This window comes from Varroa destructor, unplaced genomic scaffold (assembly GCF_002443255.2).
Source record: "Varroa destructor unplaced genomic scaffold, Vdes_3.0 BEIS01000003.1, whole genome shotgun sequence".
Taxonomy (NCBI): domain Eukaryota; kingdom Metazoa; phylum Arthropoda; class Arachnida; order Mesostigmata; family Varroidae; genus Varroa; species Varroa destructor.
In genome coordinates this window covers 27,251,302-27,266,736 of record NW_019211456.1, presented here as the reverse complement: position 1 = coordinate 27,266,736, position 15,435 = coordinate 27,251,302, and the positions used below count along the sequence as shown (strand labels likewise).

The following is a 15,435-nucleotide window of genomic DNA, read 5'->3' as shown; positions in this document are numbered from 1 at the left end:
TTATTTGTTGTTGTTATTGTTGCTGTTGTTGTTAGGATTGTTGGTATGGTCGTGGGCCGGTTTGTCTGTCGGTCGGAGTGAGGCTGCTGATTGCGCCGACAGCGAATTCGCCTGAGGTTGAGGGTAAGGCTCGTGCCGCAACTCGCCGAAAATTGTTCAGTAACTATATATATGTCTGCGTATATATAACTACTCCAAGAATACAGATGAACCAAAAATAACAAGTAGAAAAGTTTCCTAGTACGATAACGTGCGAAAATCTGGAGATGCGTATGTGGACGTGCATATAATAAAATGGAATGCTGTGTTCTTGGTTAGTGAATGAGAATTGGATCAAAAATGCATAGTAGATGTATAGGTAAAACTTAATTCTATTTTAACTTCTATTTAGTTTGCTAGTGGGAGCGAGTTGTTCAAGACGTGAGGTGAATTGTTAAACCCTTTTACATAATAAGTAATAATAACAAAATACCCAGTACACCGCAAATCGGGGAAACAAACTGATACCACAAAACGTTATATTCTAAATTTTAATAAGGATAACTTTAATAAAAAATATTTAAGACTTTATAATGAATGAGCGGCCATATTTTATATCATCCGTATGCACTGAGAAGTATACAAAACAGAACATTTTATGAAACAAGCTTATTCTAAATAATAACCATATAATGAATTAATGCAATTAGCTGCCTCATTATAAATGACATGACATAAATGAAATGGCGCGCGCGTTCAATAGTGGTGGCTCTTAACGAAATAGTAATAACAACAATTTTGTTTAGCCGATGCTCTTAGCGCGCCTGGCTGTAGATGACACACCTTTTCTGTGAACCATTTAAACATTTTAGCCCATCGCTGTTTGTAGGAGTGAAGAGCGATATTTGCCCAACCTCTTTTTCTTACGGATCCCGTGAGCTTGTCTATCACTCATTAGCTCTGGCTTAGTCATTGTTTATTTCTGTCGAGTTCCAAGGAGTTGCAATGGAGGTTCATAGGTAGAACTCTATCCCTTTCTGTTATCGACCCTCCAATCCTGCAATCACACATTTGACGAAATCATAATCTATTAATCTCCACGAATTTTATTATTCTTTATTAAGACAAAGTTCTGTATTGCTCGGTCTATGGTCTATATATATATATATATATATATATATATATATATATAAACTTATTTTTCTACCTGTATTTCAAGTACGTGAGTATATTCGATGAAATAAAGGAAACAGATGACTAATATATACTATGACCGTCGCGAGTGCAATGACACGCGATAATGCAAGTGTTAATCTTATTTTAATGGGCTATCTGATAGTTGAGTCCCATAATACGAATGAAATAGCAGCCAAATTGAGAGGACGCTAATTAAATAATCTTCTCTACGAGATACGACCTGAATTAATACACCCTCCCCTTCAACAGAAGAAACTGCTGACATCACAAAATTTTCCTTTACACTATTTTCTTTCATTGTTCCCTATATGTACTAGAGTGCATGAGAAAAACGCTCATCTACTGCCTCATTTCAATTAGGATGAGCGCCACGGCGAAATTACTCAAACACAAATAATCCTTTGCAGAACAGTAAATAACCTTTTCCCACATATCTGGTCGTATAATAGAGCTGCTGCTCATAGAAACCCAGCTCTTCTTAAACTCCTCAAAACAACTCTCAAGCATCCTCGGGCCACCCCCTTCGAAAGTCATTCCCCATACCGTCCGTCGTCTTGCCCGCCTTCGCTATAATGGTCCTGGAAATAGGCAAGCGTTTACTGCACCAGCCAAATGTCTCCGTATGAAAGCGACGAACCCAGATACGAAGGATTCTATTAGCGCTCTAGACGAAACGCTTTATAGGATGAAAACAAATCTTGATGCAGTTTACTTAAATAAAAAAAATTATTCGCAAATTGGCTTTAGTAAAGGCATTTTGTTGTATGTTATTTATCAGTGTTTTAAGTAGTAGATAAACAAGCATAGAAATTACGTGGATTTTCAAGTTTGAACCCATATTCTACCTTTGATCGGATTGAGAACGTAGTCTGAAAACGCTTCGACGCGTATTTTCCTTAAATAGTAGCGCAGTGGAGCCCTTATTTATTCTTACCATCGTAATTAAAAAGTTATGTGGTTATTAGTTATGTATTTTTTTTAATAATTATGTTAGTTTTTAAAGATATGTATATTCAGCAATTCTGATACTATAGGTAACACATTTTGCTTATATATATAGACGTCTAGAAATATCCTGCTGAAAAAATATTCAAAGAGATACGCTTGTTCTTCGAACATTCAGCCGCTGCTAACTTCAATTATAGGAGGACGCGATAAAGAGTAAAGCTCATGGAAATAAACAGGTAAGTAGGAGGCCTGCAAAAACCTTGTTTGCATTTTTACAAACAATGTTGCAAATATCAGATTTCAGCTACAAGTGGCATGTCTATCTAAGTTAAGAGGAAGGTAAACATGCATTTAATTAGAGCAGATGTTGCGCGCAATTAAACGAATTTCTTTGATCAATTTATACTACTAATACGAAGCATTTGATCTACCACCTAAAAATTAGAATGAGTGATTCAAAACACACCGTACCACTGTTTTCGACCATATCTTGTGATAACTGAAGTAATACCTCACGGCTTGAATATCACACGTAAGATTTTTGAGCCATAATAATATAATAATAGTATAATGGATAAAGATAATAAGATAGCTAATTTTTGTAATATCCTATTCACTGACTAAGGAAAATCTTTTGAATGACCATAGGAGCCCTTTTTGATCAACAAAAAAAAAAGTGATAAGCCAGCTTTTTATATATACTGCTAAAAAAAGATTCTGAAATCGCCGCCGATTCTGATCTTGGTAAGTGGTACTAATAGAGCTTGCCCAGAATTGCCACATACGTTATTGTTGTCATTTCTATATTTCTAGTTAGTTCGTAATTATTTTATCAGATGTTACTTCAAACCATCCGCGATATGATGGGACTAATAAAAATAATAGAGATGTTATTGGTATTACAGATTTGTTGCATTTTTTCCTTACTGAAAACTCGGAAGCAAATCCAAACTAAGCGTGACCTTAATTCGCTGCCATGCCAGTTAACGCATCAATATGCTCACGATCTAGATCTAGATACGCTCTGTTAGACCAATTCCTCAATTAACAGGCTTGTTTGTTTAAAGGGGGTTAAAGCGCTTGTTGATAAAAACTAAACAGTGGTTAAGCCTAACGTTAGAGGGCTTCAATTTTTAATTTAGGCCTCGCATAAATTGTATTGTACGTAAAAGCTCTTTTACATTATTTTAGTTTTAGTGAGTATATAAGCTTCAGATATCGCGAGCGCATAAAGCACCGGCTTATGTCGGATACATGTCTGATTGCAACTATAAAGAAAACACTAATATTTTCTTTTTTTTTTTCTTGCTGACAATACATTTTGATGCTAGACGCATAAGTGTCCACATCGAATTTAGGACCCGTGCCGCAATTTGAATGGCCTAAAAAGTAGACTAATGCCGTGACCCTTACATGTAGTGCCAAGTAGAGTTATTTTTTCATCAGCCCGATGCATCAATCGCCGTTGCTCTCAGATTGTTACACAGTGTGGATTTTCAGCAGATTTTCTGCTAATAAACCTGCTTACCTACCTTCTATTTTTATTTTAAGTGAAAGTAATTATATATATATATATATATATAGTTAGTGATAGTTTCGGGTCGTTCACTAAGATATTACAGAATAAATGTACAAATGACAGAGGCAACGCAATGACTTCGCGAGTATAATTTTGTTTGTATTTGTTGATTTTCATAACCTACGTATCCCTTTGGTTGCTGGAAACGGCGACCACTGGTCTTTTTACTTAAACCCTGCTTGAATAAATAGTGAATTTTACCTGAATTAATCAAATGGATACAATACCTTGCTGCAAAGTGTTTACGGCGGTAAAAAATGTGGAGTAGATAATCCTTTATACATCAACCAGTTTAGGCATCGATAAAATAGCAGGGATTAATTCAGTGTAATGCTCATTGGAGCTATGTAAATCTCGATAGGTATTCCTTGTCTAAGTAATATACAGGTTACAAATAAAAATGAACTTGCAAAAGTTATCCATGGACGGTGTATTGTAGAATCGATGTTATGGCGTCTTGAGGCAGGACTGTTAAGGGGTGACCGTGCATTTTCAAAGGAAGCATGCGAAATGTCGTTTACTTTATGAATACGCGTTTACCATTCCAAAGTAATGTCTAATCCACAAATTCTAACTTAATTGTCAATATAGAATAAGCGCTTTCTATGCGCTTGCCTCATGTGTACGAGAAACCTAGTTTTAGTTTTTGGTACGATACAACAATGTTTTTTTACAAATTCTCCTTTTTTTTGCTGTATCCATGAAAGCCTCTGTTTACAGGAAACTAACAGCATATCAACTTATTTCACATCAGAAACTGAATCTACATTTTTTTTCACTTTAGATTTCTTTCTATCTAACTTTTTATTCGATCGATAACAAATGCCCAAAAGCCAAGCTGCCTGCAATTACACTCTAAACTAAGAAAATATGTATGAAAATCTGTTTTGCGTATCTTCTACTATTCAATGTTTTTTTTTTATTAGTCATTTTCGTTGATTTGCCAGTAAAGTATCCTCTTATTATGTCGCCATTGTTGTACGTAATGCTGTCTGCTTTAATGGATAATCACGGTAATTACTTATAGAAAAAATTAGCAGTCGCTGTGAAGCTCAGTTGATGAGACGCTCTTACTTACATACTCTCTACCCTTCTAATTGTGATGGGTACTGAAACGAGAGCATACACTCAATGGTTTAGCAGCGCACAGTACGCTACCGGCTCGTTTGACGGCAACTTACATGAAAACTAACACGGTTCGTGAATGTCAATTGCACTATAACGCGCCAGTATAAATCTTTATTTAGAGAAGATGTTTCTTAAAATGGGTAGATTATCACGCTGGACCGTTGCAGTCGACCATCTTGCTGAAACAGATTGCGCAGTTACATCGGTATTTACGTCTTTCGAGCGATACACTTTAGTGGTTGTTGAAATCGTATCAAAATTCTAAGGGCATTCGGTTTAATGCGCAGAAATGCGGCGACTTTCAGCATGCTTGCTTTAACCATTTTACATTTATATGAACACTTCCAAGCTTCGTGTCTATTGAAAATGCACACAGTTGCGCCGTAATAAATAGATTTATGAAGAGTTTAGCAGCAGGACAAGTCATTTGGCTTTGAAAGGACCCTTTTTACTAGACAATGAAACTATGTTCATAAATTTACGTTCAAAGAATTAATGGTTCCAACACACTAGCTCGTTTGATACTTAAATGTATAGTTATAATAAGCAGTTGCAAACAGAGTCTGAACTGTTCCAAAAAGATATTTGCAATTGAAATAGCTAGCACTTATAGTTACTACCATTAAAACTGGTATATCACGTAGCGCGCATGCAATTTTTAGCCCTGCGAGATACTCTCTTTTTGAGCCCAAAATACTATATATTTGCTATCGATTAATTAGAACTCATTAAAAACACAAAATTATTCAGTTCTGCCTAGATATTTGATTTTTCTCTTCTAGTGCAGATGTATATTCGCGACTTGATAATAATAGTGCGTAATAATATCAGACACATCATTCACCATCAATTGTTTCATCGCGTCCTTTTACTCGTTTCCTTTTATTCGGATCCCTATCGGTACAGATTCACTTACATAAGAATAGTGGCATTATCCCACCTCGTCAACTAAAATCACTCTAGCCTTTCCTGTTAACCACGACTTCGTTTAACAATCAAACGCTTCACTAACATTAACAACGAGGGCTCATCAACTGAAATCACTGAGTATTAAGTATACTACGAATATAACATATAAATCAAAAGGAAAAAACGCAAATCGCGAAATACCTTAAAAATTGCTTAACAACCTTTATGAGAAGCTTAGTACTACAAATTATTACATAACTCAATATTATCGTTGTGTTAACCGTAACACAATAAATAAACTCATTTTATTTATCCGCTAGTAATAATAATAGGAAAACGAATAGAATTTTCAGTAACACTAATATAGGGAGAAAAGACCAATGGAAAGCATTTTATAAAGATAAGTCAAGCGATCAAATAATCTTTTAATTAACACAGTAATCATAACCGAACAGTCCATTCTTCTTACGTTAATTACACGACCAATTTACTAATTAAACAATTTTGTTCACTTCAGTTGGCCTTCTTGTTTTAGGCTGCATTGTCGCCGTTATCGCTGTCGGTCTCATATATGTAGTCATCAGCTGCCCCCGCAGCAGCGTTTCCCCCGAACGATTTTACAGCTCCGGCCGCCGCAGCAACTTGGGAGGCGAGCGAGGGCGTGAACCCTGTATGCCCCGCATTGGGCAACGGCCCGCCAGATGACATGGGCCGCATTTTGGACTGGCGACTTTCTCTTAGCTCTAGATCATCGTTATTATCATCTAAATCATTTTCACTTTCGGAAGAAGGGAGCTCTTCAAGACCTAGCCGTTTCATGGCTGCTGCTTCTCGTTCGATTCGTTCTACTTCCTTTGCCTGAAAATAGTCCGATATTGACGAATGCTTATTGTCATGGATTGTCTGAATTATAGACTCGGTTTTACGAAGAGAATGCAATTTATAGTCAGACAATAAATTTAAAGTTTCTATTTAATTCGAAATTAAATTGCAGAGAGAAATGCACCAGCTTGATTTGAATATATACATGGAAATTGTACAGCTAGTTAGCACGAGATTCGCATCTGTAGATCTCAGAGTTGTATAATAAAGAGGTAACTAGGATTCAATGTATCGCTGAAAAACCGCTGAAGCTGGAATGGTGACCCTCGTATCTAGTTATGTGTCTAGTGTAAAATACTTCACAATAGTATCTTTGGGTCTTAAATCTTGGGTCTTAAATTGAATACACAGTGAGTCTCACGACATAATTGTATCATTATTGTTTTACACACCTTAAGGACGTCCTTCAGTTGACTAAGCACTGGCGGCGCAAGTGATGCACCCGACGGATCCCTATCTTCGAAGTCGCGGTTTCTGTCTCCTCCATCAACAGCATCAGAACGCCTTTGGCTGTCGGTCTTTCCAAAATACACCTCATCGTGTTCAGGCCCCGATGGTAAACTTTCAAGATCAGTTGGACTAGGCTGACTGCCTATCATCTCAATGCTTGCTTTGCGCGAATCGATTAGCCGTGATCCTGATCTCTGCTGCCTCTTATTGTTGACCCTCAGCTGGAGGTCAGCAGAAAAACTGACACTCTGGGTGAGGTTGCCGTTAAGGATTTCAATGAGTTCATTGATCGCGCCCAGAGATGGCACACTGCCTGGTTCCTGTCCCTCCTGTATTTCGTAATGGATCGCTGTCGCCAGCTGGAGGCACCGTTCAAGATTGGTACACAGCATTCGAACGGATACGTCGCAGTCTGAATATTTCGATTTGCTGTTCCCGTTTCGATACTGTGTGTTTAGCCGAGTGAACAGCGAACTCTGTTTGGCCTTCAGCTCAGTGTGCTCCCTGCACAGGAAGTCGTACTTATCGCCCTGAAGCGCTACGACAGTGTCCAAAGCCTTCTTGCACAGGAAAACCGACCTGAGGCTGAGATGGCAACGCTGTACGAGCGCAAGACAGAGGTTTCGTAGACACTCGGATCGATGCAAGTCATTAAGCGTTTTCAACGATAGTACAGCGCCATAGCTAAAATTATCCGTACTCTCTGCGAGTCCCTCCGACTGGAATAGCTTCGGACAGGCAGTCTTGCAGTCGTCCAGAGTGGCTGGCATGATCAATTCTAGGTCATCTTTTAAAAGCGCTGCTCGGGTTTCCCTTGATACCGCCTGCCAGAGAAGACATTCCGTTTGTAATGTTTCGAACACATTGCGGGCAAATAATTCCGAATCTTCTCGGGCCATCGTCTCGATGCCAATCAGAACTGCTGAGCTAGGTATGTGTACATTGCTGGAAGAGCATGCAGCCGATGGGCCAGTCTGAGTGCCCTGTGCGTGGAACGACTCATCATCTTTGATCTGCACAAGCGCCCATTTAAGTAACGAGCTCTGCATGGATTGTACGGCTGTCAGCTGTAAGATGCTCAGTTTGAGCATCGATACCGACAAGAACTTCGAAGCGGTCACACCCAATGCCGTCACCAAAGAGATCAGCCGAAGTTTTGAGTTTCGCCGAAGGCACAGAAGCACTCCGAATACCGCCAGTGTAGAGACCAGGCACCGTGCGCGATGCGTTTCGGGCCATTTGCGACGTTCGTCTAAACTCGCCAGATTCGTCTCGGAGTTAAGAACTGATTCAACGAAGGCGCGATCTTCGGGAAGCAGCAAACGACTTGTGAGTATTTGGCGTACGATCGAATCATAAATTTCGTATGGTTCGATGACCGATTTCTGCACATTGATCAACATCTGCACAACCTTGTCGGTGTACCATTGCGCCGTGTACCTAAGTGAGCCCCAGTAGGACAGCGGTTGCGGGGGCAGCGGCTCCTGAAGTGAACGTAGCAGCGCTTGACGAGTAGGATGCGGGGGATCCAAATCCTCCGTTTCGGACTCGAGCATCGCCATGATGTCCGGCGACTATACTCCTGAACCAAAGAAAGAACAACGCACTTATATTAGTATAGCTACGGTTCAACATAGTACATGTTGCAGGCTCATCGTTGACAGTTTTGAAAGCAATGTGGTACTATGAGATCTTATAAACGAAAAGCGTTGATATAGTCTTTTACTTATTTGAGTAAGTACAATCCATATTCCGTATGTCTGGCCGTTTACCAGTGAGGCAAAGTTCGAAATCGTATATTGTTTAGAATTAGCAATAGAGGGTTATTTAAGTTGAGACTGCCTAGGTTATTTAATTACTCAATAATTAAGTTTGACAGGTGTTTAGAAATACTTCTTTTAGCGCACTGAAAATTGTGTAAATACGTGTAGAACATACAGAGAATGTTGTTCTCTCGGTTATGCAATCATGTGCTTCTGTCAAGCCTTAAGCTTACAGGTTTGATATTACTAGTCATTTGCTGCGAGTAATAAAAATAATAAGCGAATTTAATCTGAAGCATTAGGAGGATGCGAATAGTTTGGTCAGATATTATTTTTCGATAACAGGACTACTTAAGATATGATCCAAGAAAATGCAAAAAAGTTCAGTTTTGTCTATATTAAAATATACTGAAACGTAAAAAATCTACTGACAACCAGCTTGTTATATCGTATTATATCTTATTTTTATATAAGTGCATATATACGTTATCTGTTATTCGTAGTGGAGTACATATAACGCTGAGCGATATCGTTAGCAGCATTTTTACTGTGGCTTCTGCGTACGCCTTTTACTATTTTAATACAAAAGTAATACGCATTGTATGTATTATTTCTGTTGCGTCACAGTCAGACTGGAGTTTCTATAGGAAACCTACGTTTAATCTGGCTTCGTGGGAAATTCTGTGCAAGAACCGTTCGAAAATGTCGTAAACTACTAAAACCTCTTTATGCGCCGTGCTGTTAAAGTGTATTTAATCTAAGGTCGCATTTTTACATACGAAAATAGTAGCATAACACAAAAGGCTGGTTTGCTCATCTAATTGATTTCGGTAAGTGTCACTACTTTTATAATCAATAAATTGACTCCACACTCTTTACTGCCGAATAAGAAACGTGATTGAACTAGCCTTCGAAAAGTTATATATAATGTTAAGTCCATTTATAGTTGATGGCACTTAATTTTCACCTTTTTTCATTATTTTTCCATTTTTGGCACGGCAAGTTAAAAGAATCCTGCCGATTTACAAAAGGTTGATTATATCCTTGTAAAGTGAGCTAAATAAGATGAAAAACACGGGTACTACGGCACTCAAGGTTGAGTTGCTGTATTAATATTCCTGTGCCCTACGAGCATATTAACAGACACTGAGCAGGTTGCTTATGCGGTACAAGTTCTCTAAGCATTTCACTAACGTTACAGTGTAACCCACTTTAGTCGCTACTAAATTCGATTCTTCGCGCATTGTTCACATTGCCTCCGTAAATCTATTTCCGTGTCTATACATTTATATCCGAACCATTTGCTACTGTGTTGAACTTACGCAAACAACAGTCGTGCATGCGGTGTAAATTTTACGTGTCTCGCACTCAAACAACAATTTCTAATTTGAGATTAACAGCTCGGTCTGGTTTTCAATGAGAACAGTCGTAGGTTGGAAAACCTTTTCTCGAGCAACGGGCACAACTGTACATAAGAATGAAAGTCGACGGGCGTCGACTAGTGATCGCTCTGGCACTACCCAGACCAAGGCTAAACATACTTTACCTCTGCTTACTCGCATTGGTTTACGCGTCTCGCTTTATGGTAAAAACAGACTACGCCGTCCCCTTTAGCTATTGTAACGGTCTTGGCGCTAACAAACATTGTGTACTTTCAACAAGTCCAGTTAGCGAATGTAGTGACTACACTGAAAAACACATACCTAAACGACGGAAGTAAACGGGTCTTCATCAAATCAATTCTGGCCGCTACGAGAGCAGTAGCATCGCCGTACACTTTCCAGTTTGCAACCTGCTCGCTTTCGCTAACGACTGAATGCTGTTATTATGTTTGTTGTTTTGCTTTGACAGTGGAGGTCGCCATGTTCGTCGAACTACAGATCCTCGTACCCCGTTGCATCCGGGAGTGGCACGCAAATGAGTAGATAAAGAAAGCTTTGTTATATAGACGAAATGCTTTTTTTAACTTAAATGTATTTGAGAAATAATTGGATGAGAACAGTGATAAAAGCGAACAGCTTCTTCTAGTTTAGATTGTTCATAAGGAACGACAGTACTAGAAGCACTCAGTACACTTCCGGGTATTGGAGCTTCTTGAGGGAGGGTTGCGCTGAGCGCGCTAGTATTTACATGGGACAACGTCATTCGGAAATCGAACACAGAGCAAATAAAAAACTTACGCTTTCAGAAAAACTTTTTCAATAAAGCTCCAATTTAACCTCGTGTCATTGACGAGACGGATACTGTTTTTGGGTGCAGTCACCAGCCACCCATAAGTGCAGCCCTAACAGCTTAATAGGTAAAGAAGAGCATATAAAAGGCACCCATTTTAAGCGAGCGACTGTTTGCGTGTGTTACTAAGGTAATAGAACGACGTATGGATGTAATAGACGATTTATTTATTCGCTATGCCCACCGCTTGTTCGGCCCATTGGAACGGAATGATAACAGTACTAATGTAATGTTCATGCAAAAGTGAAACATTGAGAGGGTATCTGTACAGATTTAGAAGCAGCAATTCGAAGATGTTTTCAATGAGGAGATCAACTTAAAGAAAGGTTTTAAATTTATGCTGACAAACTTGACAAAGATAGCTAGAATACTGCATACTGTTATTGTAGAATCGAATGCACTCTTGCATTGACACATTGACAGATTTCACTTTGGATTCGTGGTAAGACTAACGACACAATAATGAACGCAATACCGTGCGAACGTATTTCAATATGAAGACTGCACTAAATTAAACAAGTGACCCGTGTCCATGTTAGTGTCGATAAAATCATTAAATATGGTTTATTCTTTTGTGTAAGCGAAGGACAAACAGTCTCAGTGCAAACAGGTTCGGGTCATATGATTATTCACCCAGCGATATGATATTACTATTGTGTATGATGTAGAACCATTTCTCTGCAGTATACAAATATTGTGCATCATGGGAATTTAAAATGAAGTAAAAATATAAGGCGAGGAGGTATTTTTGCGTTGCTATTTATGATAAGCATTAGCAAACATTTCGTTATAGAAACATTAATAATTTCACGTTTAGATGTCGTAAAAGCAACGAAATATAAAATAAGGCGTCAAGATCATAGATCCAGATATAAACATTTCATTCTCATAAAATGCCGCCTAGGCACGAATGTCTTCAAATCGATGCGGCTTTTGGCCTTGTAAGTTCAAATAAAGTTTATTCATATTTTGAGTCTTGAAAGCTGTTTTCAAATTCATTATGTAACTCTTTTTCTGTTCGTGCCATTATTATTAATATTATTTATACAGGATGCAGGACAGGCGTGGCCTGTTGACCGGACTGCCTAAGCCGGTTCCGAGCGGCGAAAGACGCAGCGCCCGTGATAAAGGAGCTCGCTACTTACGTAGGCTTCTGCACTTTAAACAAATGGATTTCCAGTTCGCTATCTGGCAAATGGCTTACCTTTTTTACTCACCGCAGAAAGTTTATCGAAACTTTCAATATAGAAAGCGTAAGTAACAGTCGCAGCGGAGAGAGCAAAGAAATTAGCATAGGCGCAATAAATAATAACAAAAATAATACGTTAAAAGCCTCTGCTTCTTTTGACGATACAGGTATTTACTTATACTAGACGTTCTTTCCGGTGCTAATTTTCTATGGTGTCGAATAATGACTTGAACTATTTTTGCTTGTTCTTAGAAACGAAAGACCAATTTGCTCGGGACGATCCGGCATTCCTCGTTCTTCTTCTTGTGTGGATGATTATTTCATGTATGGCGTTTGTCGTTATGCTCCACATCCACTTTTGGGGATTTTTCAAGTTCCTTTTGTGGACGATTTTCATCGACTGCGTCGGAGTCGGCATTATTGTGGCTACCGTTGTTTGGGTAAGAATAGTTTAGTTATTGCAAATATTCTAGCCGCTTAAATTTTTTTTACACGTTACGTTCTAAACGTAGGTGTTATGGCATATCTCGTAGGCTCTGCAAATAGTCAGTCAATCAAATTTTTTCACTTTAATTTGGATAAACGTCCAAATTATTTTTTTCTGTGCGTCCCATAATAATAGAGTGATGCTATTAACTATATACTTTAGTTTCGTTTTCACACTTCCGTTTACAAAAATGACAGAACTAACCTACTTGCTAGCCCTATACCAGCCTTATATCATACATAAAAGATATCCCAACCTAATCGAAAACGGAGTGACATAATGATACAGGAAAAATAAATGTGTCTATTCTATTTAAGTTAGTGATTGTCAGTTGTCTATGTTTGTGATCTTTTCGCTGTTGTAGATGGTGTGCAATAAATACTTGATCAAGCCATCGTGCTGTTTTACTGAAGATGTCGAGTGGGGCTATTGCTTCGATGTTCACCTCAACGCGTTTTTTCCAGCCCTCATCATCCTCCATCTATTTCAGCTTTTCTTCTACCACAGTAAGGACTTATAAAATAAATGTTCAGACCCGGTACTGTTTTATATAAAGATTTCTTCAGACGGCTAGCCCACTCTAGAGAGAAATGGAGTGTGATTAGGTCTGGTTTCAAATCTGAAGCGCTACATATGTTCTTAAATTTAACAAGCAAACAGGTTACTGTTGTACCATCTTACAAACACTATATGTTGTCTATTCCCAGTTTCTCGGAACATTGTTTGCTAGGAATTTGTACATAGGTCTATAATCGAAATGGACCCTAGACGTTTCAATATGTATAACAGATACATAATTATGTCTGAGTATGCACCTAATATGATGCCTATAAGAGTTGTTTAATTCGAAGGAGCCGTACTAAGAAGAGTCTTTTACTTTGCCCTGCGTTCATTGTGATTGCTGTGATACCAGTATTGATCCGATATGACTGGTTCGTCGGACGATTATTCGGGGATACATTGTTCCTTATTGCGTGCGCCTATTACTGTTACATTACGTTCCTTGGGTATAGTGGTGAGTGTCTAAAGCTCTTCAAAGATCGTCAGTTGATCTTTAACCTTGTTACCCGTTCTAAATATATTTTTTAAGTTTATTTTATAATTTAGATTTGTTAGTGGACAATTCTTAACCGAATTACGTTCCGAATAACTGTGAACACTGTTACGAGCATCGACACTGTTCAAAACCTACGAGTTTCGTTTTGGCGTTCAGCGTTCTAATAAACTAGATATTTCACTAGCTTGTCATTTATTTGCTTAAGGATACGCCTACTCAGTTGGCACTTACTGTTGTAAAGTTACGTACCTAGTGCAGCTAATTTACGCTTGTTCATTATTTCTTATTTATTTCTTTCAGCTCTTCCGATCCTGAAGAGTACAAAGGTATTTCTGTATCCGATGGCACCCTTGTCGCTCTTCTATCTTATGTCGTTGGCTGCAGGATTCAACTTATGCAGGGTGCTCGTTGATTTTTATCACTATCGCGTTATGTAAATATGTAAATGACAGTGAAGGCCAATATGTGAAGTATTATTTTGAGAGCGGGGTCTGGATTGATTGCTTTTTAATGCAATCTATTGATGATTAAGCGTCCAGCCTTGATAGAAAAGCCCACTTCAATCTTTGTTCGTAAAGTTTTTGCAACGCTATTCAAATTTCCCCAGGCCAAAAATATAGCTTGAAAAATGATCATTCAAAGGAAACTTTTGTGAAGGCTTTTGCAATAACTTACCTCCAGGAAGTCTCAGTGCATTGATAAGTGTCGATAGGGCTGCCTGAGACATTTGATACAAGAAAATTAACGAACTTGAAACTTGATTCAGGTGATGTAAATAAATTATATATTAAATATGTCTGTTTGATATGTCGCTCTTTCATCTAACAAACGAGGTCGACAAAGGTTGTTACAGATGTTTAATATGTCGGTTGTTGCCTAACTAATGTATGGTGATATGTATATGGTACGACCTTGTGAGGTATAATCGTCAAAATGTAGAATTCTACAAGAAAGCATTGTAATACAGACCCATTGTAGAGGTTGTTGCCTTCTACGACGTATGTGTTTCTAAAAGGGTGCAAAACACATGTGAGTAACAGACCACCTTTCAAGGGGTAGAATGTTGTACATTAGCAAACGGGAGCTCGCGCTATTTTTTCGCCAATGTTGATCTGAAGAAATGATCTTTATAGAATATAAAAAAATCTGTCTCAAACTACATACTATTTTCTAAGAAAAATAAAACAATACTTACGCTGCGCGGAAGCTGAAATTGTTTAGTTCAACAACACTGGCGCAGACCTTGGATCATCTGCGAAGCACAGTAGGAATAGCGCGAATTCTTTCTTTACTAAAGGCATATGTAATGGTCGCCGTGACATGATAGTTTCACGCAGCCATGAAAACCTGCTCGCTCCTCATAACTTTACTCATAACGCTTTAACATACTTTTTTCTAAGATTTATTATGTTAAGCCAGTGCATACCAATTAGATACGGTCTAGATGAACAAAAACGATATGTAGAAAAGAATTTCTACCGAAACGCATAAGAAACAACTTTATGTTTACAATATAGTTTCATGTGTAGACCATATTGAAAATACTGCCAAATGAGAAAATTGCGGTTATGCTATGCTAAAAGCTCGACCATAAAAATAAATATCGGTTAAGGATTTTGGTTAGTTATCAATCAT

At 38.3% G+C, this 15,435-nt stretch overlaps 2 protein-coding genes across 6 annotated transcripts; one reads left to right on the top strand and one right to left on the bottom strand.

The window, feature by feature from the left end:
• Positions 1 to 5,573: 5,573 nt before the first annotated feature.
• LOC111247955 (uncharacterized) lies at positions 5,574 to 10,697 on the bottom strand. 3 transcript variants are annotated; one of them, XM_022799562.2, is made up of 3 exons: positions 10,539 to 10,697; positions 7,015 to 8,654; positions 5,574 to 6,598 (listed from the first exon to the last, which is right to left on the bottom strand). In XM_022799562.2, exons 2-3 carry the CDS (start codon positions 8,632 to 8,634, stop codon positions 6,272 to 6,274), a joined length of 1,947 nt encoding a protein of 648 aa, XP_022655297.1. In that variant the 5' UTR covers positions 8,635 to 8,654; positions 10,539 to 10,697; the 3' UTR covers positions 5,574 to 6,271. The 3 variants fall into 3 exon arrangements, with proteins under 3 accessions (XP_022655297.1, XP_022655298.1, XP_022655299.1); XM_022799563.2 differs by lacking the exon at positions 10,539 to 10,697 and adding an exon at positions 10,382 to 10,531; XM_022799564.2 differs by lacking the exon at positions 10,539 to 10,697 and adding an exon at positions 10,158 to 10,359.
• Positions 10,698 to 10,964: 267 nt separating this feature from the next.
• Positions 10,965 to 15,431, top strand: Unc50 (Unc50 RNA binding protein). Of its 3 annotated transcripts, none has more exons than XM_022796355.2 (6): positions 10,965 to 11,197; positions 12,118 to 12,320; positions 12,509 to 12,696; positions 13,108 to 13,249; positions 13,657 to 13,758; positions 14,101 to 15,431. In XM_022796355.2, exons 2-6 carry the CDS (start codon positions 12,119 to 12,121, stop codon positions 14,235 to 14,237), a joined length of 771 nt encoding a protein of 256 aa, XP_022652090.1. In that variant the 5' UTR covers positions 10,965 to 11,197; position 12,118; the 3' UTR covers positions 14,238 to 15,431. The 3 variants fall into 3 exon arrangements, with proteins under 3 accessions (XP_022652090.1, XP_022652089.1, XP_086841536.1); XM_022796354.2 differs by having other exon boundaries at positions 10,966 to 11,134; XM_086985410.1 differs by lacking the exon at positions 10,965 to 11,197 and adding an exon at positions 11,248 to 11,393.
• The last annotated feature ends 4 nt before the right edge of the window (positions 15,432 to 15,435 follow it).

Coding starts and splice junctions, on each gene's coding strand:
- LOC111247955 (XM_022799562.2), bottom strand. CDS start 8,634: ATGGCGATGCTCGAGTCCGAAACGGAGGATTTGGATCCCCCGCATCCT. Junction 6,599..7,014: donor AACTGAAGGACGTCCTTAAG/GTGTGTAAAACA, acceptor GACTATTTTCAG/GCAAAGGAAGTAGAACGAAT.
- Unc50 (XM_022796355.2), top strand. CDS start 12,119: ATGCAGGACAGGCGTGGCCTGTTGACCGGACTGCCTAAGCCGGTTCCG. Junction 12,321..12,508: donor AAACTTTCAATATAGAAAGC/GTAAGTAACAGT, acceptor GCTTGTTCTTAG/AAACGAAAGACCAATTTGCT. Junction 13,250..13,656: donor TCAGCTTTTCTTCTACCACA/GTAAGGACTTAT, acceptor CTGTGATACCAG/TATTGATCCGATATGACTGG.